General features: G+C 40.5%; 1 protein-coding gene across 3 annotated transcripts in view; it reads right to left on the reverse strand.

Moving 5' to 3' along the window:
• Positions 1-22,571, reverse strand: part of Cfap221 (cilia and flagella associated protein 221) — a 105,248-nt gene extending 82,677 nt beyond the window's left edge. The window contains exons 1-5 of one of the 3 annotated variants that reach the window (XM_015501698.2): positions 22,234-22,571; positions 20,615-20,800; positions 18,388-18,488; positions 1,201-1,287; positions 922-1,020 (exon numbers count right to left, since the gene is read on the reverse strand). In XM_015501698.2, coding sequence (XP_015357184.1) covers positions 922-1,020; positions 1,201-1,287; positions 18,388-18,488; positions 20,615-20,753 — 426 coding nt within the window. In that variant the 5' untranslated portion in view covers positions 20,754-20,800; positions 22,234-22,571. The other 2 variants (XM_048810414.1, XM_048810415.1) reach the window with 2 other exon arrangements.
• Between the last annotated feature and the right edge of the window lie 1,299 nt (positions 22,572-23,870).

Raw genomic sequence — 23,870 nt, forward strand, 5'->3', positions numbered from 1 at the left:
CAGTGAGGTAATGCCATCGATTCATAAAAATTAAGTTGGCAATTTTTTATTCTTTCTTCATCAAGGAAAACCAAAGTCAAGTCACCTTTTGGTACAGCTAGTAAATAATAAGAGTGTTGCTTAAAAAGGAAAAACAAAAAAGAAACTCAACACTACTCTTCCAGTTTACTTTTTCTTAAAGATTTTAAAAATATTTTTGTTAGTGGTAGATGGACACAATACCTTTATTGTATTTGTTTATTTTCATGTGGTGCCAAGGATCGAACCCAGTGCCTCACACATGCTAGGCAAGTGCTCTACCACTGAGCTGCAACCCTGGTCCCTCCAATTTACTTTTGAAACATAAAGAATGCTCTTAACTTTGAGGCTTCTCAAGCTCCTAGATTCTCTGCAGTATGGAGAAAGGGTGGGTGGAGGTGGCAGTTTTAAAAGAAGGGACAACATGTGCAGCTGGCTCTGGCTGGAGACCGAAGGGTGAATGAGGAGACCTAGAACAGATTCATACGAACAAACCAAACCGTGCAGCCACTGGGGGTCAGGCCACCAGGCTCCACCTCCCCACAGGCCCTGAAGGCTGCCCCTGTTTTTATGATCACAACTTGGGTGTGTGTTGATTTTTCAGCCGAGCACTTTAAGGGGAGTGTTCAAGTCTCCACCACCTCCCAGTCCCACACAATAAAAGAGGTTTCTATACAGGACATGGCAGCACACAGTGTCTCCTGAACCTACCCAGGTTCGTAGCAGCCTAACACCCTGCCACCTTGGGTGTCCATCACTGGGCCACTCCTTCCTGGCCAGTCGGACTGCCCAGCCCAGGCTGAGAAAGCTCTGACCGGTCATTGCATTTCTTTCTTCCTCCCTCGAGGATAGAAATGTTGACCCCTCCCCACCCCAACAAAAACGCAATTTTAAGAAACTTACCTTACAGTGAATGCGGATGCAGTCATAATAGTATCGCCACTCATCAGGAGAAAAGGTAATGGTGACCATGAGGGACAAGCCAGGGACAAGACGGTGTTCCTGGAAAGCAGGTAGGCTCTTGTTGGGACAAACACCAGGCTCACAGACAGCAGCACTGTGGTGACAACATGCTATGCTCCCACCCAAACAGGGTGGAGACACAGGAAACCACAACCCAGCAGAGAAGAGCGTGGTGAGGGCAGGTGACCCTGTGAGGACAGGTGATCCCGCGATGCCTACCTTTTTCACATAGCTGATCTGGAAGAATTTGGTTTGTGGAGGTAAAATATGAACATTTGTGTCTTCATCAGAAATATTGACCAGGTGCTGGTGAGAAAAAGACGCAGTTAGGACAGTGTTTCATTTATTGCAAATTCATCTCTATGATTAGTGATGTCTCATCTTGTTTAAGGGAATTTCAGGGTTTATACTTTTTAAAATATTTTTTAGTCGTAGATAGGCAGAATACTCTTATTTATTTATTTATTTTTTAAAACATTTATTTACTTGTGTATCATTGGTTTGTTTGTTTTTTTTTTTAATGTGGATACATTAGTTTGTTTTTATGTGGTGCCGAGGATCAAACCCAGTGCCTCATGCATGCTAGGGGAGCACTCTACCACTGAGCCACCACCCCAGCCCCACTCTTATTTATTTTTATGTGGTGCTGAGGATTGAACTCAGTGCCTCACACCTGCAAGGCAAGTGCTCTACCACTGAGCCACAACCCTAGCCCCCTATTTTTTTAACTTTTAAAAAGACTTAGCTGGGCATGGTGGTACAGCCCTATAATCCCAGTGGCTGGGGGGCTGAGGCAGGAGGATTGCAAATTCAAAGCCAACCTCAGAATTCAGTGAGATCCTGCGGGTACTGGGGTTGTGGCTTGGTGGCAGAGTGCTTGCCTAGTATGTGTGAGGCATTGGGTTTGATCCTCAACAAGACCATGTAAAAATAAATGAATAAAAAAGGTCCTACCGACCTGAGTGGGACTTAGGCTCACAGTAGGCCCAAGTCCATCCATCCACCGGCAGCTACTCTCCGGACTGCCTCTTCCAACCAGCAGACTATTTTGGGAGCTCAGGCAGGGTCCAGATCCTCCCACACCAACATATGTGGGACCCAGGCCCAAGGTAGGTCTGAGTTTGCCACCTGGGAGCCTAAGCCTAACCCACTTCCACCTTGAGACACTGCACACATCACCATAGCCAACCCCACACAGTAATCCCTACCTTTTGACAACAGACAGGGCCTAGAAGCTGCTGCATCTCAGAGCAGGCATCCCAAAGACAGTGTAAGGCCCCATCTCTGTAAGACATTGCATCCATCTTGGGGGCACCTCCACCATTATCTTGAGTTACCTTGGCTATTGCTCCCACTACTTTTCGTTGAGTAGCATACATTAAGGGACACCAGCAGGATCTGGAAGCCCAACATCAAGGTGAGGTACAGACAATCTGCATGGGTACTACAAGAATATAGGGAAGAAATGTAATATCTCAGATCCACACTGCAAGAAAGGAAGACACATAGACAACATGAGAAAACAAGGGAGGAGAGTGCCCCAAACAAACCAGGACCCTATAATAATAGAACCTATGGACAGTGAAGTTGATGAAATGTCAGAGAAGGAGTTCAGAAGGCTCATAATTAAAATGATCTGTGAATTAAAGAGTGACCTAAAAGAGCAAATACAGGCAAAAATGGATCACTCCAACAAAGAGATAAGAGAGCAAATACAGGTAGCAAAAGATTACTTCAAGAAAGAGAGACTCTGAAAAAAAAAATCAGTCAGAAATCCTTGAAATGAAGGAAACAATAAACCAAATAAAAAACTCAATAGAAGGCATAAGCAACAGACTAGATCACTTGGAAGACAGAACATCAGAAGACAAAGTATACAATCTGGAAAATAAGTTGACCACACAGTGAAGATAGTGAAAACTATGGATAGAATATCCAAGAATTATGGGACAGCATCAAAAGACCAAATCTGAGAGTTACTGGGATAGAGGAAGACACAGAGATTCAAACCAAAGGAATGCACAATCTCTTCAAGGAGATAATACAAGAAAATTTCCCAGGCATGAAGAATGAATTGGAAAACCAAATACAAGAGGACACCAAATGTACAAAATTACAATAGATCTACACCAAGGCACATTATAATGAAAATGCCTAGCTTACAGAATAAGGATAGAATCTTAAAAGCTGCAAGAGAGAGGAATGAGATCACATATAGGGGGAGACCAATTCATATCTCAGCAGACTTTTCAACCCAGAACCTCAAAGCCAGGAGATCCTGGAACAACACATACCAAGCTCTAAAAGATTCTTGGAAGTCAACCAAGAATCTTATATCCAGCAAATTTAAGCTTTAGATTTGATGATGAAATAAAAACCTTCTATGATAAACAAAAGTTAAAAGAATTTACAACTAGAAAGCCTGCACTACAGAACATCCTTGGCAAAATATTCCACAAAGAGGAAATGAAAAACAATGATGAAAATCAGCAGAGAGAGGGATTACACTAAAGGAAAATCTAATCAGAGGAGAAACCAAGTCACATTAAATACCAAAAATAAACAAAAATGGCTGGAAATCATTTCTCAATAATAACCCTGAATGCTAATGGCCTAAACTCACCAATCAAAAGACATAGACTAGTAGATTGGATCAAAAAAATAGATTCAACAATATGCTGCCTCCAAGAGACTCATCTCATAGAAAAAGACATTCACAGACTGAAGGTGAAGAGTTGGGAAAAATCATACCACTCACATGGACTGTGGAAGCAAGCAGGAGTTTCCATCCTCATCAAATAAAGTAGACTTCAAGCTAAAGTCAATCAAAAAGGATAAAGAAGGACATTTCATACTGCACAAGGGAGCCACACACAAACAAGACTTAACAATTATAAATATGTACGCCCCAAACAATGGAGCATCTACGTTCATCAAACTCATTCTTAAGTTCAAGAGTCAAATAGACCACAACAGGATAATTTTGGATGACATATAGAGAATATTTCATCCTTCAACGAGTGAATACACTTTCTTCTCCGCAGCACATTGATCCTTCTCTAAAGTAGGCCATATATTATGCCACCAAGCAACTCTTAGCAAATTCAAAAAAGTAGAGATACTATCCTGAATTCTATCAGATCATAATGGAATGAAATTTGAAATCAATGAATAAGGATCTTAGAAATAAGAAATAAAATCCATTCCAACATCTGGAGACTAAATAATATGCTACTGAATGAATAATGGGTTGCAGAAGACATCAGGGAGGAGATTAAAAAAATTCTTAGAGGTGAATAAGAACACAGATACAACATATTAAAATCTCTGGGACACTATGAAGGCAGTTCTAAGAGGAAAGTTTATTGCATGGAGTTCATTCCTTAAAAGAAGAAAATGTCAACAAATGAATGACTTAACATTACATCTCAAAGCCCTAGAAAAATCAAATCAAATCTACACCAAAAGCAGAAGATAGGAAATAATTAAAATCAGAGCTGAAATCAATAAAATTTGAACAAAATAAACAATTGAAAAAATTGACAAAAGAAAAAGTTGGTTCTTTGAAAAATTAAATAAAATTGACCTTTTAGCCATGCTGAGGAGAGAGAAAACTCAAATTACTAACATACGTGATGAAAAAGGAAATATGACAACAGACACTACAGAAATACAGAAGCTAATTAGAAATTATTTGAAAACTTGTATTCCAATAAAATAGAAAATATCAAAGGCATCGACAAATTTCTAGAATCATATGATTTGCCCAAATTGAATCAGGATTATATACACAATTTAAACAGATCAATTTCAAGCAACAAAATAGAAGAAACCATCAGAAGCCTATCAACCAAGAAAAGCCCAGGACTGGATGGATACACAGCTGACTTCTACAAGACCTTTAAAGAAGAACTAGTACCAATACTCTTCAATTTATTTCAAGAAACAAAAAAATAAGGAGCACTTTCAAATTCATTCTATGAGGCCAATATCACCCTGATTCCAAAACCAGGCAAAGACACATCAAAAAAAGAAAACATCAGGCCAATACCTCTAATGAATATAGATGCAAAAATTCTCAATAAAATTCTTGCAAATTGCATACAGAAACATATCAAAAAGATAGTACACCATGATCATGTGGGGTTCATTCCAGGGAGGCAAGGTTGGTTCAACATATGGAAATCAATAAATGTAATTTATCATATCAATAGACTTAAAAATAAGAACCTTATGATCATCTCAATAGACGCAGAAAAAAACATTCAGTGAAATACAGCACCACTTCATGTTCAAAACACTAGAAAAACTAGGGATAATAGGAACATATCTCAATATCATAAAAGCTATCTATGCTAACTAAGCCCCAGGCCAACACCATTCTAAATGGAGAAAAATCGAAAGCATTCCCTCTAAAAACTGGAACAAGACAGGGATGCCCTCTTTCACCACTTCTATTTTACATAGTTCTTAAAACACTGACCAGAGCAATTAGACAAAAGAAATTAAAGGGATACAGATAGTTAAAGAAGAACTCAAATTAGTACTATTTGCTGATGATATGATTCTATACCTAGAAGACCCCCCGCCCCAAAAACCAAAAAAAAAAAAAAAAAACTCCACCACAAAACTTCTAGAACTAGTAAATGAATTCAGCAAAGTAGAAGGATACAAAACCAACATCCATAAATCAAAGGCATTTCTGTTTATCAGTGAAAAATCCTCTGAAAGGGAAATGAGGAAAACTATCCTATTTATAATAGCATCAAAATAAATAAATAAATAAAATACTTGGGAACCAACTTAATGAAAGAGGTGAAAGACATCTACAATGAAAACTTTTTACAGAATACTAAACAAAGAAATTAAAGAAGACCTTAGAAGATGGAAATATCTATCTTGTTCTTTGATAGGCAGAAGTAATATTGTCAAAATGGCCATACTACCAAAAGCACTGTACAGGTTTAATGCAATTCCAATCAAAATCCCAATGACGTTCTTCATAGAAATAGAAAAAGCAGTGATGAAATTCATCTGGAAAACTAAGAGACCCAGAATAGCTAAAGCCATCCTCAGCAAGAAGAGTGAAGCAGGTGGCATCACTATACCAGACCTTAAACTATACTACAGAGTAATAGTAACAAAAACAGCATGGTATTGGCACCAAAACAGACTGGTAGACAAATGGTACAGAATAGAGGACACAGAGACTAACCCACATAATTTCAGTTATCTTGTATTAGACATTGGCACCAAAATGTACAATGGAGAAAAGATAGCCTCTTCAACAAATGGTTGCTGGGAAAACTGGAAATCCATAGGCAACAAAATAAAATTAAACCCCTATCTCTCACCATGCACAAAACTCAACTCAAAATGAATCAAGGACTTAGGAATAAAACCAGAGACCCTGTGTCTAATAGAAGAAAAAGTAGGCCCTAATCTCCACCATGTCAGATTAGGCCCCAACTTCCTTAATAAGACTCCTATAGTTTCTGATGTTAAAAAAAAATAAGACTCCTATAGCTTAAGAATTAATATCAAGAATCAATAAATGGGATGGTTTCAAACTAAAAAGCTTCTTCTCAGCAAAAGAAATAATCAGTGTGGTGAATGGAGAGCCTACTAATTGGTAACAAATTCTTACCACACACACATCTGATAGAGCAATAATCTCTAGAATACATAAAGAACTAAAAATCTTAACACCAATGAAACAAATAACCCAATCGATAAATGGGCCAAGGAACTGAACAGACACTTCTCAGAAGAAGATATACAATCAATCCACAAATATAGGAAAAAATGTTCAATATCTCTAGCAATTAGAGAAATAAGACTTCCTCTCACTCCAGTCAGAATGGCAGCTATTAAGAATACAAACAACCATAAGTGTTGGCGAGGATGTGGGGAAAAAGGTACACTCATACATTGCTCGTGGGACTGCAAATTGGTGCAGCCAACATGAAAAGCAGTATAGAGAATCCTTGGAAAACTGGGAATGGAACCACCATTTGACCCAGCTATCCCTCTCCTTGGTCTATACTAAAAGAACTTAAAAACAGCATCCTACAGGGACACAGACACATCACTGTTTATAGCAGCACAATTCTAAATAGCTAAACTGTGGAACCAACCTAGATGCCCTTCAGTAGATAAATGATTAAAGAAAATGTATATATACACAATGGAATATTATTCAGCAATAAAAGAGAATAAAATCATGGCATTTGCAGGTAAATGGATGGCGTTGGAGAAGATAATGCTAAGTGAAGTTAGCCAATCCCCAAAAAACCAAATGCCGAATCATTTCTCTGATTTAAGGATGCTGATCCATAATATGCTGGCACGGGACGATTAAATGAACTTTAGAGAGGGCAAAAGGGAAAACGAGAGGGAGGGGAAGGGAAAGGACATAGGGGTAGGAAACATGGTTGAATGCGATGGTCATCATTATCCTAAGTACACGTATGAAGATACGAAGGATGTGACTCTACTTTTTGTACAATTAGAGATATGAAAAGTTGTACTCTATATGTGTAATATGAATTGTAATGCATTCTGTTGTCATATATGATAAATTAAAATTAAAAAAATTTAAAAGTATTCTGTCCATCTATAACAAAAAATTAAAAAATAAAAAATAAAGGATGGGAGATGTGACCCAGTGGTTAAGGGTCCTTGGGTTCAATCCCTGGTACCAAAACAAATAAATAGACTTGAAATATATCATACACCATTTAATAATAAAATAGGCCTGCTGCCCCTGAGATGTACTGTCCTTTACACACCCCCTTTATCCTAGACAGTTTTCTGCTGAACTCAGTCTGGTCCTGAGAGGTCACCTGAGCAGAGAAGCTGGCCGCCAACTCCCACAGGCTTCCTCATTATACCACTGACTCTGGGGTCAAAGTCTAGGTCAGAGGTTTGGCCTGTCACTGGGGCCCTGGACTCTCAAGCCTGTTGCCTGAGGCCTTGTGTTCATCAAAGTCCTAAATCAGACATTATTTCCTGACAAGACTACAATGGTGTAACAGATGGTTACTTGTTATATGGGAATATCCTTCAAGTGCCACAATTTTGACCCTGTTTTGTTATATTTTCTCTTTTTAAAACATGCTAAGTGCCTAAAAATTAAAGTATCCCAATCCTCTCTTGAGTTGCAAGAGGCCCTGCAGAGGGAAGAGTCTTGGTGAAGGTTGGGCTCCCAGGGGCGAATACACAAGAGCAGCCCTTCCAAGAGAGACTGGGAGGACAGGGGTGCTAGGCCCATCACACTCAGAGCTTGGGTGGCAGGACCCACCAGGGAAGGAGAGGTGCCATGGACCTGGTCAAGTTGACAAAGGCCTTTGGTCTCAAGCTGGTCATGGGGAAAAACTGTGAAGGCCAGGAGCTGGGAGTCCAGGGAGAACTGGGGGCAGAAGTGGCTCTATCACCTTTTACTTAGAAGTCATTCTGCAAGAATATATGGACTGGTTTGTGTCCCAGGATTGGAGGTGGGGGTGGGGAGTGGGTGTAGGTAGCCTTCAAAAAAATGAGCAGTGTGCACTCTGTGAGCACTCAGTGAGTGCAGAGAGATCCCGACCCAGAGTCCCCACTCCAGATGCAGTGACTACAGAGCTTCAGTGATGCTCACCAAAGTGGGTGCTGGAGGGGCTTCTGCATTAGCAGAGGGATGCTGAGAACATGCAGATTAACTAGAAATATTATCCTGGCATTTCCACTCTCCAACAAAAGGAATGTAAGAATCTGGAGAGCCCAGAAGCCAGATACCCTTTAGAAGGAACATCTGAAGGCCTAGGACTCCCTTAATCCTGTATTTTGCATTTTGCAAAACAAACAAAGAAACAAAAGCAAAAACAAAGAAAGACCCTGAGGGGCTGGGCTCAGTGGTGGAGCACTTGCCTGGGGGGGCTGGGGGGGGGGTTGGACAAAACAACCCCGAAAAACTCTGTCAGCCAGTTGCAGTATCCACTGCAGTATCCACTGCAGGAGCTGCAGCTGGGACTTCCTGAGATTAGAAGTACCATGATCTTTCAAGCCTGTTTGTTAGTAAGTGTTTACGCACATGGCAGAATTTCTTCTCCTACAGGATGAGTGTCCCTTATCCAAAATGCTTGGGACTAAAAGTATCTTAGATTTCAGATTCTTTTGAATCTTGGAACATAAGCATGTACATAATAAGGTATCCGGGGAACGGAGCTTATGTCTAAACCCAAAATTCATTTATGTCTAAGTGTATACCTTATACACTTAGCCCAAAGATAATTTTTGTACACTACATGTTTTTAAACTTTTTTTAAGATTTATTTTTTAGTTGTAGTTGGACACAGTACCTTTATTTCACTTATTTATTTTTACGTGGTGCTGAGGATAGAACCCAGGGTCTCACATGTGCCAGGCAAGCACTCTACTGCTGAGCCACAACCCCAGCCCTCATGTTTTTTTAATTTTAATAGTCCATGCCTAGACTTTATTTTAATAACATTTAACAACTCAATACCTCCTTATTATTACCATTTCAGCATATAATCGATGTAAAATTATTAATATTTTATATTCTTTAGTTTGTACTAAGTTTTTTAAACCCAGTGACTATTTAATACTTACAGCATATCAATTCTTTTTTAAAAAAATATATTTTTAGTTGTAGATAGACACAATAGCTTTATTTTATTTTTTTATGTGGTGCTGAGGATTGAACCCAGTGCTTTCTACATGAGAGGCAAGCGCTCTACCACTGAGCCACAACCCCAGCCTCTAGAGCATATCAATTCTAACAAAACACAGTTCAGGCGCTCAATAGTAGTACTGCATCGATTAGCTAGATCTATCATATAAATATATAAAAATATATCTATTATATAGATCTACTTTTATAAGCAAACAATTGAAAGCAAACAACAATAATTTGGTGCCATTTATAGGGGAGATGAAAAGTTAGACAAATATACAAATTAGAACAATGAGATACTATTTTTCATCTGTCATATTATCAGGGTTTAAGAGAAAGAGAAAAGAGTATGGAACTTTTTTTCAAGTTCTTTTTTTCCCCAGTTGTTTATTGGTGCATTATAGTTGTATATAATGGTGAGATTTGTTGTGCCATATTTATATGTGCACAAAATAGTAATATAATTTGGCCAATATAATTCCCCAATATTTCGCATTTTCCTCTCCTATACTCTGGTTCCCTTCCTGTACTCTATTGACCTTTCTTCAATTTCAATGAGATCTCCCTACACCTTTTTATCCGCCCCCCTTCCACATACAAGAGGAAACATATGACATTTGAGTTTGGCATATTTCATTTAACACAACGTTCTCAAGTTCCATCCACTGTCCTGCAAATGCCATAATTTCATTCTTTTTCACGGCTGAATAAAACTTGTGTATATATACCATATTTTTTTTTATCCATTCATCCACTGATGGACACCTATAGTTTGGCTACCATGAATTGTGCTGCTATAAACACAGGCAGACATATACCACTGTAGTAAGATGACCTTAATTCTTTAGAATAAAAACGGAGGAGTGGCATAGCTGGGTCATACGGTGGTTCCACGCCTAGACTTTTAAGGAATCTCCATACAGATTTCCGCAGTCATTGTACTAATTTACAACACCAAAAGTGTAAAAATGTTCCTTTTTATCCATACCTCTCCAGCATTAATTACTGTTTGAATTTTAGACAACATTTTAAATAATTTTATGCAGGAAGCAAAGTTTCATGGCATAGAATTTTCCTTTCGTGGTGTCATGTCAGTGCTCAGAAAGTCTCGCACTGTAGAGCATTTCAGATTTTGGATCTTCAGATTAGGGATGCTGTACCTGTGCTTGTTTTCACTGCAGCAGACTACCAGGTAGCCAGGCTGCTGTGACCTATGGCCCTACCTCCCCTCAGTGTCACTACCAATATCTACCCAACAATTACAAGTAACCTTACTAGCTTAGGTCAATTTGCAACAAGTGACATCAAAGGTAAAGGACAGAGATCTGTCTTCGAGGCTGCTGGGCTGGCTCAGTTACTCCAGTATTCCTGAATGGTCCCAAGAAGGACAGGAACAGAGCTCCCCAAGACTGCGGATCAGCCAGCACTGATGGGCAAGGGATGACCCAGATTTGGATTTAGAAAAATTAAAACGCCTGACCCTTCCTCCAGCCTGAGTGTGGCAGAGCAAATCCAAATACACCCATTACCCCTTTGAACATGAAGGTGGGACATTAGGAGTCTGAGATGATGATATCTGTATTATTAAGCAAGTTTTTAAAAATAGCAGTAAGAAAACACTGGATGATTTTCTCAAAAATAAAATAATATAGATCCTATCCATAATGGTAAAAGACACATTATTGGACTACACTTTACCATATTCACCTTTGAGTGATTCTTGATCTGGGATTATCCACTTGAATCAATAGAGAAAGAAACAACAAACTCAGAAGTTAGATATTTAGGTGAGAGGAGTTCAGGAAAAGGAAGAAAGACCTCAGCTTCTTCTGGAGATGCAAAGTAAAACAGAAATCAGTTGAGACTGAAGGGCTGGGTCCGTGGTTTCCCTGGTAGATGGAAGCCTGCAGTGGTGGAAGGGGAAGAGACCCTTCTTCAGCCCAGAGGGGCTCAGCGCTGTCCTCACTCCCTTCCGCCTCCCATGGGTGAGTCTGTTCCTCCCAGGGCAGTGAATCTGCCCTCCAGGAAAGTCTTGCCCTGGGGTGGGTGAAGGCTAACCTCCAACCCTAGGCACCTCTGGTAGTATGTTTCCAAACACTACCTCTCAGTCTCTAAGTTAGGGTCATTTGATAGACACATCCCCTGTGGCAAGGCTTCTCAGAGAAGGTTAATTCTTTACCGCAAGGATCTGGGGCCAATTTTAAGCAGCCCTGTAAGTTCCTTAAGGTGTTTTATCGTAAAATGCATGCTGCTTTGTATTGTACTTCTCTAAACTGTGATAGTAAAATTAATGCTCTAGAAAGGGTCCCATACTTCCCATCCCCGTAAAATGAGGGGAAGACATTGGGATTCATGGCCCTAATTTTGAGAAGCAAGATCCTGCTGGAGGGTCTCTAAAGACTCTGTAATAGGAAATTGAAACCTAATATTACTCTAGAAAGAACGGTTCATTTATTTAAGCTAACAATTTTTTTTTGTGGTTGTCAACAGAAATACTAGTAGTCTCCTAGGAAAATTGATGGATTATTTACTTCATATATATAATTTTCCAGGCAAAAATCTCTCCATAGAGAGGAAAAGGAATAAAAAAAAGTCATGGTTTTAAGAAAACTGGGGACCATTATTTCAAATTTCAAAGTAAACTGAAGCATTCGTTTTAATATGAAAGCAAGTGAAAATGTTTCAAATCCTTTAACCAGGTCTGCATGGAAATCAAACATTAATAAACAATTCATTGTGGTGATAAACACACATTCAATCATTCTATTCTAGGGCAATTTGCATAGTTTCCTTTAGAAAACCAAGATAAAAGCAGAGTTGAATTTTCCCCCTTGCTGGGCAAGACTCCTGAGGTAATTGCCTTAGGCTTCCTCTTGACTTTGCTGGTGGCAGTCCCAATATCTCCCAGAATGTTATTATGATGAGATCATTTTGCACTTGTATCTATTATCTATTTCTGTTTGTTTTAATGTCTGATAGATGTAGTATGATTATTTAGACTTTACACTGGATTTGCTTGGAATTAGTGAGCCTTTGCCAAGTCAATCTGAGGGAGATGTAGCAGGGCTCAGGCAGCCAGGTGAGATGGCCAGTCGGGAGGTTGAGGGCGGGGCCAGAGCAAAGGAGTGTGGAGAGGGTCTTCTCACGAGGTCAACTTCCTGGCTGACAAAAGTGCTTGTGGATAAGCCGGGGACCAAATCAGACTGACACTTCTATACTTGGGCTCCTAAGCAGGGGATCCAATAGAAAAATTAAAACAGACACATGACAGGGGGACCAATCAATAACAGTGAGGAGCGCATGGACAGGGAGGAGATAAACGGAGGAGGAAATTCCATAAAAAGAATAGGCCAAAACTCCCCAACTGGATTTCCAGCTCTGGGGCCCCTTGTCTTTGGAAAAGTTTGTTTCTGTCGCTTTTGCAACAAACCTGCTGCTTTTCTATCTCTGTGTCCTGTTCTTCAATTCTTTGCTGAGCAGAGACAATGAACCCAGCACCCCTAGAAGTAATAAATCTCTTTCAAGAAAATGAGTTCAATATCATTCCTTCATAAGTGTTTATTGCTTTCTGTGGCAGGCACTGTGCTGGGTACAGGGGAAGTAGCAATATAGAAGAGGGACATGGCCTCTGTTCAGCAGAGTGGAGCAGAGTTGAGATATCACCTTTTTCAACAATTAAATCATACTCTCTGGGTTCCCAGGCATGCTCAGTGTGAGTAAGATCACCCTCAAGAGAAGAAAAGTCTGATTCTTGGGAAGTAAATATTGCAGTGTCTTCGAACGTTCTGAAGCTCAACCCTACCTTACAAAACCTTATTCCTTGATATTTCATTTCTCTCATTAATGTTTCCTTAGGGAATAATAATGAAAGAATGGGTTGAGAACCACATCCATCTCTAATATTCCATGGAATGGACTTCCATTTTCTCACGTGCAACATTTTTCTGCTCAAAAACACTTAACCTCCTTTGCTATAAAAATTATACTCATGCTCTTTATTTCTATTTTCATCTGTATCCACACTCCCTACCTTCTCCATCATTACTTCCCTCCACAAGTCCTATAACCCAGGTAAACCAGATTGCATACTGGCCTCCAAATATGCCACACCACAGCTCACCCTAAGCCTTTTGCCATGTCTTTCTCCATGCCCTGAAGGTCTTCTCCCCACTCCCATTTTGCTTCTTAGCTGTCACACACAGCATCTCCTTCCCAAGCCTTTTAGACCCTCCTGATTGGGTGAGGTGGTGCCTTATAGCCCCAGAGGATTTTCTTTTTGCTTCCTATATCACCTTGCTTGTCTAGTATCATGTTCAAGTTGTTGGTTGTTTTCTTAATATCTTCAACTACTTGGAAACCTTGATTTTGTGCACCTTAACCTTCCCTATAATGCTTCAACACTTTGCTTAGCATATAATAGATGCTCTTATTACGTGTAGAATTAAACATAAGAAAAGTTTCAACTCTATTAAAAACATAATAATATTTTTCATCGGAGATAGAGTAATAGACAAAAAAGATCAATCAGAGAAACAAAAAAGATCAATCAGAGAAATGAATAGGAAAGTATATAATTAATATGATTAAAATTATGAAGAGGGCAAAACAATTTTAAATTTAGTGACATTATTAGAATCATTGACATTATTCTAAGCATGCACATGCGTGCACACACAAAGACAGTTTTAAAATGTTATTACTCAAAAGAATCGTGTTATTGGTAATATTTTGGCATAATAACTTTTTAAATTACCAGGTAATTATTAACTCTAATAATGTCATCCAGTAAAGAATATCAGTATTTCTTAAAACCAGGGGAATCTTAGCAAACAGGCCCTTATGTGATTCTATATTATGGAAGGTGAGTCCTTCTGCCCTACATCATGCATAAAGGTGGAAAATACCCTAAAGCTAGTGACAAAAGTTATGAAACACCTATCATAAGAAAGAATTGTGATTTCACATTAAGATTGCAATATTCCCCAAATTGATTCAATGTGACTCATATCAAAATCTGAGCTATGCTTTTTTTTCTCCAGAAATTGACAAGGTGGTCCCAACATTAATATGAGATTGCGGAACTCAGAATACTTAAAATGATCTTAAAAAAGAACAGGAGCATTGATACTTCCTGGTTTCAAAACTTACTATGAACTCTATTATCAAGTGTTTTAACACCATTATCATAAGGTATACAGATTGGCAGAGTGGAACAGAGAGTCCAGTTGATTTTCAATAGTCAATTGATTTTTCAACAAAAGTGTTAAGTCCACTCAATGGGGGAAAGTATTCTTTTTTTTAACAAAAAATACTAGAACATGAAAAAGATTGAAGTTGAATCCCTACCCCATATAATACACAAAAATTAGAGTGAACTACATACCTAAATTTAAGAGCTAAACCTATAAAACTCTTAGAGGAAAACAGGTGTAAAGCCTTATGACCTTGGATTTGTCAATGAGTCCTTAGATGTGACACCAAAAGCAGAAGTAACAAGAGAAAAATCAGATAGATTGGACTTTATCCAAATTAAAAACTTGTGCTACAAAAGACATCATCAAGAGAGTTAGAAAACAACCCATAGAATGGGATAAAATAATTGCAAGTCAAATATCTGATAAATAATTTTTATCTAGAATAAAGAACTCTTAAAACCCAATGATAAAAAATAAACAATTATAAAATGGACAAAAGATTTGAATAGGTATGTCTCTAAGGAAGGTACAAATGGCCAGTAAGCTCATAAAGAGGCACTCAACATTATTAGTCATTAGAAAGTTGTAAAGAAAATGGGAAAATAGTGTCCTCAAAAAGATATACCCAGATTATAATCCCTGGAGACTGTGAATGGGACATTATAGGAAAAAAGGTCTTTACAGACGTAAAGTTAAGGATCTTAGACAGGATCATCCTGGATTACCTGAGTGGGCACTAAATTCAATGACAAGTAACTTTTTCCAAGAAGAGGACACAGGGAAGCAGAGGAAAAGGCCACGTGAGGATGGAGACCGAGACTGGAGGATTGTAGGCACAATTCAAGGAAAATCCGGAGCTACCGGAACCTGAAAGAGTCTCTCCCAAGGCTGGGGAGGGAGTGTAGCCTTCCTGACACCTTAAGGTTGGACTCCAGCTTCCAGAACTGAGAGAGAATAAATTTCCATTTTTACATACCCTAAATTTGTGATGGAAGCTATCTAAAGTTTATGTACCATAGATTCCAACAATACCACTGACAGGTATATGTTCATGAAAACTGAAACTTTCACACAAAAACATTTACACAAAGAGCCCTCGAGTGGAAACAACCTGAATGCTCATCACTGATGAATGGATAATCAAAATATGGTCTATCCAAACAATGGAATATTATCCAGTCTTAGAAAGGGATGAGGTACAGATTCATATATATACATGGGTATATATATGAATCTGTACCCCATATACATTTACATATACTGTAAATGGGTAAATTTTCAGCATGTGAATTTATTTCAATGAAGCTATAAAAAAAAATAATAGTAGCTAGCCACGGAGGTGCATGCCTGTAATCCCAGGGGCTCTGTTGAGAGCCACAGCCAAAGGGGCCCCAGCAAACTTCCAGCTGCCAGCTGATGATTGGCTCACAGCAGCCCCAGCAACATCTAGCTGATTGGCTCCTCTGCAGTGATGCTCATTGGGCTGTTTCCCTGCCCTTTCAGACCACGGAGCTGCTCATTGGGGGACTTTTTTGGCTCCGCCCACGTGACCCAGCCAATCGGCCTCAAGAGCAGGAGGATTGTGGGAGGTGGAGAGAAGCTTGTGGGGGAGAGAGAGGCTTGTGGAAAGCCGGTGGTGGCAGTTGAGGCTCTGAGGGTTTTTCCTGAGAGGCTGTTTTGTTTGGCTTGTGTGGTTCTAAAAATAAAGTTAGTTTCTTTTGACAAGTGGCTCCTGATTGTGCCCAGCCAGACTGCGGCAGGCTCAGGAGGCTGAGGCAGGAGGATCATGAGTTCAAAGCCAGCCTCAGCAAAAGCAAGGCACTAAGCAACTCAGTGAGATTCTGTCTCTAAATACAATACAAAATAGGGCTGGGGATGTGGCTCAGTGACCCTGAGTTCAACCCCGGTACCCCGCTGTCACCGTGCTGCCACCAAAGAGAGAGAGAGAGAGAGAGAGAGAGAGAGAATAATAAGGAGCAAGTATTAGCATCCTATTTTAGCTTTTGGCATGATTTAGTTAATGAACAATAATTTTTTTAAAAAATTATTTATTTATTTATTTATATGTGGTGCTGAGGATCAAACCCAGGGCCTCGTATGTAACTCCAGCCCCATTGAACAGTAATTCTGAATAATAATTATCTCAGTACTGCCCTACAATAACCTAGAATAGCAAACTTCAACAAGGAAAAGTAGTCCCCAAAATCAATAATCAACTTTGGTCTTTGATACCATGTTCTAAGAAAGGTCTCCTTGGAGGTTGCTGGGTGGAGTTCCTGATCATATTTAAATCCTAGTCCTCTTCCTAAGAGGAAATACTTGTCCCCTAACAGGTTCCTTTCCAAACCTGTTCTCTCTCTACCCACTTCGTTGATTAAGGATTCACAGAAATTGCATTCTCCCCTCTTCACTGAGGACTGCCTGATAGAACTCTAATTTTACTTCCTGACAGCTTTACCATTTGTCAATTTCCTCCAGTAATTCAACCTCACTCTGAACAATCTAACACAATAATCGAACTCTTTTTAAAAATGATCTACTTTATGGCGTGACTTCTAAGAACACATTACATCTAAAAGTAAAGTTATGTGGTAGCTGGGGCCAGGGCCAGACGGAGAATATCACATGTAGAGGCAGGGTCTCAGAAGGTCCACAGGAAGAGAACATACATTTGCCCCCACCCCATCACAGCTCAGAGGCCTTTTGGGTCAGATCTAGGACTCAGTGTGGAGCAGTTCTGGGATGTTATGTCCATTGTGACTTTAGGGGATAGTGGTGAGGACACTGAGGTTGGAATGCCGATTTAAATACATTTCACATTGGCTAGTACAGGTAGGACTCTGAAGTCACACAAAGCCCACTCTGGTCAACATCCAAGTCAATGAAGGGGACCCAGAAAGACTGAGCTTCCATGTGGCTCTCTAGTTAATGTCCATCACTGTGGGCTCTGGCTACTTTGCAGTCCAGTCTCTGTCTCTTGTGGAACCTGTACAGCGGAGCTGCCTCTGCCTTCCTAGATATCAACAAATCTTCTCTGGCCAGAATGACTTAGGTAGGCACAAGGTTAAATGGATCCTGGGACCTCCTGGGAAAGGCAGACCCCTCTCCTGGAACTGGAACCAGAGTGGTTTGGAGGAAAGCAGCCTAGGAGTCAAGTCCTGCTCCCATCACTCAGTAGCTCTGTGCTTGAACAAATAATTTAAACTTTGCAATCTCAGTTTCCTCATCTATATGATGAGAGCTATAACACAACCTTCACAGAGCTGAGGACTAAATGCAATACTGTAAAGAAGAAGCTCAGTGTCTGCCCTAAGAGTGGCTGAGCAGGGACATACATTTGGAAAGAGTGCTGGAGGAGCCTTTGGCAGAGTGGAAATTGATGCAACTTTAACATTTTTTCCATCATGAAACTATACTTCTGGCCAGGCACTTCAGTGAATTATGCTGCTCTTCAGGTAAATGAGAAATATAAGTGCAGAACGCTCATGTCATTTTACTATTTATTATGGTTAATTATCCCTCTTAAAAAGTACCTACCAGAATCTGTTGGTGCTGTTTTTCTATTTGATAGCCTCCAAAATGCACTATACCGGGTCTGGCCTGGATGATTTTATTATCTAGAAGCTTGGCATAAACCTCTGTAAAAACAAGGTAAGAACATTATGAGACTTCAAAGGAAATATTAAGTTAAACAAGATCCTATTAAACAGGGGCTCTCTTTAATTTAGGGCATTTTCAGCATATGAAAGTTTTAGACACTGGATTCAGCTATCAACAAGACTAACTGTCTTTTCTGAAGAAACTGGGTGGCTTTTCCTCTCTGTACTCAAGCATTACTTGGGAGATGCTCCTGTCACAACAAATTCACATTGCACTTATTACCTATTAAAATAATTTGCTCTTCACAGATGTTGAATATATCTTTCTCATAAAACACCAACTGGTAAAGCCTATGTACCCTGTCTGTGTTGATACTGAGATTACTTACTAAATGATGAATATCTAGTTCAAAGTATCCGAACACCAAGGATTTGATTTTATTACTGTGTATTTAACTTTTATTACTTGATTTCCTCTGGACAGCATTATAACATGACTTTGAATAATCCTGAAGCTCCAGGTAGTAGTCTTGAATTGCTTTTATTGTAATGTGAAGATCTTTTTTCCTCTTTAAGTTTTGAGAACAAAGTTAAAACAGCTGAGCTCCTGAAAACATCCAGCTCTATAGAACTTTACTTTCTATTTATGCTGGAATGCAGGCATGTGGAAAAGGGGCTGAGACCCCAGTGCATGATTCTTTCCACGCCTGGGTGCTTTGTGTCAGGCAGTGTACTGCATACATTTGCTTATAACATTCTTTCCCACCCTGTGAGGTATTATTTCCACTTTGCAGAGGAGGAAGCTGAGACTCAACAAGATTAAGCAATTTACCCCTGACTGGTAGTCAAAAATCAAGCCCAGGTCTAATTCCAACCACTCACCTGCTTCCCTCAGAATGCACGCACCATCTTATTTCTCACAAAAGACAACCTTTTTTTTTACTTTGGCCACATGCAAATCCTGTGAGCCACAGACACCTGCATCCCATCCTTTGCCCATTGTGGTTCTGGGTACATCTGAAGTGGGTGTGAGACCTTGGTTTTCTTCTTACCAGGTGACTTGTCAATATTGAGGCCAAATTGAAGGGCTGGAACAGGGTGAGGATGGTGTGTCAGGGGACTGGTGATCTCTGCAGGTTATTATTTGGTCATTTCTCAAATATTCAAATTACCATTATTCAATACATATATTTTTAATGCTGAAAGATTTTTGTTTTAGGGCCACAAAGTAGATGTGAAACTAGCATTTTTATGCCCAGAAATTGTGAAGGTATATCAATTTGCAATTGACACATGCATTCTACAGTGACAAAAGAGTAAAACCAAAATATTACATTACTAACATTTAAGACGGGGGTTGGAGGATGGGGGGGGCAACCAAGCATGATGGTGGAGAGCTGGACCCGGGGCTCTACCAGCTCTCAGCTTATGGGTTGTGCCAGTTTAGGAAATCATGGGATCTCTGAGTCTCAGTTTCTCCAACAGTAAAATGGAAATCGAATGTACCCATGAGGTTGTTGTGCGTAGATTAAATGAAAATAATGCAGGTAAAATGATTACCCTTTTGTATAACAACTATAGGATTTTTTTAGGCTTTCCAGACTGTGCGTGAGAAGAGGCAAGAAGGTAAAAAATGCCCCTCCTCTGAAGAAGTGGGATAGCCAGGTAGGAACTGGAGCTTGGGCCCAGCAGGGAAATGGCAGTGGGTGGTCAAGTTCAGATCAGACAGTAAAGGGGGCCAAATGCCAAGCGAAGGTATTGTGACTTTATTCTGTGTGCAGTGGGAACTGTTGAAAGTGTTCAAACAGGATAGAGAAAAAAGTCAGCCAGGATTCTAAAACAGAAAGTGATAGGAGGAGAGTGTGGCCAGGAGGAAAGTGCTGTAATAGTCCTGAGACTGCTGAGGGTGAGAAACAGGCAGCAGGGACAGGCAGCAGAGACATTGGAGGACGTGGAAATAACAGAAGTTGGTGTCTGACATCCCAAAAATTTACCGGTGAAACAACTAGATCTGAATAGAACTACTGTTCTTAGTAGTAAAAACTATTCTGAGCCTATAAAACAATATAGGTAAATCATCACCAATAATTCCATTATGCTGTCTGGACTTTGACTCCCCTGAGAAGATGTGAGTTGGAAAGCAAATCTGTATTCTAACTGCTTACTTGATTCAAGTAGGTGATTGGGTACTTCTGCTCTTTTCTTGGGCTCCTCCACCAGACTCTTCAGAAGCAGGGGTGATATGTTGTTAAAGGGTTCTTCTGCATTCTTCTGCTCTTGTCTGGGGGCTTTCACCACTGCCATTTTTGGGTGAGAAATGGATTCTTCCTTCTAGAGCCAAAAGTCATTTCCTGAGGAGAAAACAGCACGAGTATAATCATCCTTGAGAAACCATGCACATTTTTTTTTCTCAGTTCTTGACAATTGTACCTCTTATCATTGCATGGTTTACTGTGGTTCAGGCCCTCCCTGTCTCTAGTGTATGCTGACCACTCCATTCCCACACGAGCTGTCCCATTAATCTTCCATTATGAACATCACCCATCATAACCCAATAATAGTGCCCGGGTTCCAAACCCTTCTGTGAACCTCAAGAGCTTTTTCCCAAAATGTTCTCCTGAGATGCTTCTTGGATATGTGAAGGGGAAAGTAAAGGCCTTCATAGTCAAATAAACCTGGAAAATGTCGGATAGTTAAATAGTTTTCTTGTTTCTGAAATTTCACCAAATCAGCTTCTCAGAGGCATGTGACCATGAATTTCTTCAACATTTGGATCATCTATTTGCAGGTGTGGCATTTATGAGTCACCTTCCCGGGCCCCTCTGTTAACAGGGGGCAATGAGGAGATGGTGAAGGCTATAGTCTGCCAGGTGTAGAGACCTGGGGACATTCCTCTGTGGGTCTCAGTTTAGGTTGCACATTTTGTCAGACTTGCCTTCCCTTAACATGCTCATTTGAAATTCTACTTTCTTCAAGAAATCCACATTGATCCCAAAACTCTTTAACATTTTTTAAGCAATTACTGCTTATATTGCTCATTTGGCATAAATACTTTATTGCCTTATAATGGTTATGTTCCTCAAATTCTTTAACCCAAACTAAATTTAAATCATAATAAATTTATCAGTGCAAAAAAAAAAAAAACCCAATAATTTATTGTCTTGTAACAGCACTTTACAAATCGCACTTTGTCTTCCACAACTTAGCTTCTAAACTTGGGGTTAGGGGGTTGCTTTGTGAAGCCCTTGAAATTGGTTGTAAAATCCTGTGTGTATCTTTGTGGGTTCCCCCCAACTCCAGAAGGCCGGTAACTTTAGAGTCTAGAGTCTATAATGTCAAGTAAAATACGTGCATATTCTGAAGGACGTGCTTAATAACCACTTTCCCATAGAAGTTTCTGCTTTCCCCTCCCATTGCACTCCCTTTCCCTAGCATGATCGTGGGAGGCTGCTCGGGGCTCAGCACCACCTCTACCTCAGGCAGGTACAGGAGTAGTTTTCATGCCAGCTTGCCCACCGCATGGGGCATGGAGCTGTCTCTAGGGTCGCGCCCCCACGGCCTTATCTCCTCCTCCAGCAGTCAGGCCAAGCACTTCCTCGCTCAGGGACCTTTCACTCCATCCCTCCGCCCCCACGCGCCACCCATCCTCATTTAGCCCTCGGGTCCCGACCTCTCCTACGACCCTGGCCGATGGACACGGCTGGACACCTGCCCGGGACTCAGGCTTCCTTCGCAGCTCGGCGGACTCTGGGTCACTCACAGCCTCAGGTCCGAGGCCACTCACCTAAGAGGTGGTTCCCGGGCGGGATTCGGCCGGCGCCGGCACCTGCTCGCAGTGTTGCCAGGACGACGCGGACGCGCTCCCCAGGGCGGGGCGGGGCGGGGCGGCGGACGCGACCAAACTCCGCCGCGATGTGGGGGAGCCGGGAGGCCGCGGCTCCAGGGCCGGAGGCCACGGGGAACTTCGCGGGGCGCGGAGCCGTCCGCCGGGCTCGGGGCAGAATCTAGATCGAGATTTATGATTTGGGAAGGGGGAGAGCTAATGGATTCTCGACGAGAAATGAGAAAGTCGGGAGACACCAGAAACTGGAAACCCGCGAGACACCAGAAACTGGAAACCCGCAAGAGCAGATTGCTGCAGCGAAGGACGGGCGGGGGCGGGGCCTCCAGCTCAGTGGGCGGAGCTTCCCCACTGGCCTTGATCCCTGCTGCCCTACTTTTTTTTGCAGTTTGATTTATATTTTCTATTATGGTAAATTTCACACATATACAGCGGCAGGGCAGAATAGTATAATGAACCTCAGCACCCAACTGCAACCACGATCAAATCATGGCCAACCTTACTTTATCAGTACCTTTCCTTCACTCTATTATTTTGAAGAAAATTTCAGACATCATTTCATCCACAGATATTTCAGGATGTGCATCTAAAACATAAGGATTCTCAAAACAACAACAAAAATACCACAATAGCAGAACCTTAAAATTTGCAACGATTTCTTAATCTTCAAGTCCTAGTACTGCATTCCATTGCCTATAAATGTCATAATTATTTTTCCTAACAAGTGCTAGTTTGAATAGGAATTCAAATACAGTAAAATCCACACATTAGAATAGATTGATAAGTCTTTTAGGTATCTTTTAATTGATATATTCCCCCTCCATCTCCTTGTTTGTTGTAATTTCTTCATGGTAGACACTGTTTCTGTTCTTGAAACTGATATTTAGGAGTTTTAAGCATGAACCTGTCTTGCCTCCTGCTCACCTGCCCTGTCCTTTCCACCCTGGTCATCCACGGACATTTTCCTTACACAGATGGCTCAGCCTTCTCCCTTCTCAGGATCTGTTTTGTCTTGCTCTTTCCATGTATGACTTGGTATTTACTTGATATTATTTATGGCTTTATGCTGTTAAGAGATTTTAATGAGCATACAATAGGACTGACCGCTTTCCTTTATGGTCGTTTATGCTACATGTATATTCCCTCCCAACTGGGAATGTTCTTCTCTTCCATCTTTTCATTCTCCAACTCCTCCCTTAGCACAACCATTACTGCTTATGAAAAACCTCCCCATCTCTCATGGGTACCACTAGATACGATTCTCCCTCTACCTTCCTTCTAACACTCCAGAACAGAGGTGGAGGTTTCCTTCCACCATCTTACTGTGCTTATATTGTTATAGGCTGTGCCCATCATTATTTGCATATGTGTCTTAAACTGCTGGATCTTAGTGTGATGGCACTCTACTTTCATCTCCCAAATCCCTCAACACAGTTATTTGTCTATAGCAATTCCTCAGTAAGGGTTGGCCAATGGAGTGAAAAACTTCATTTGTTTATCTTATCTAATAGGTTGCTTTAGTAATTTCTGTTTTGTTATCCCCAAAAAGTTGTAGATTTCAAGAGAACAGGTACCATGTT

Source organism: Marmota marmota, unplaced genomic scaffold (genome assembly GCF_001458135.2).
Source record: "Marmota marmota marmota unplaced genomic scaffold, marMar, whole genome shotgun sequence".
Classification (NCBI taxonomy): domain Eukaryota; kingdom Metazoa; phylum Chordata; class Mammalia; order Rodentia; family Sciuridae; genus Marmota; species Marmota marmota.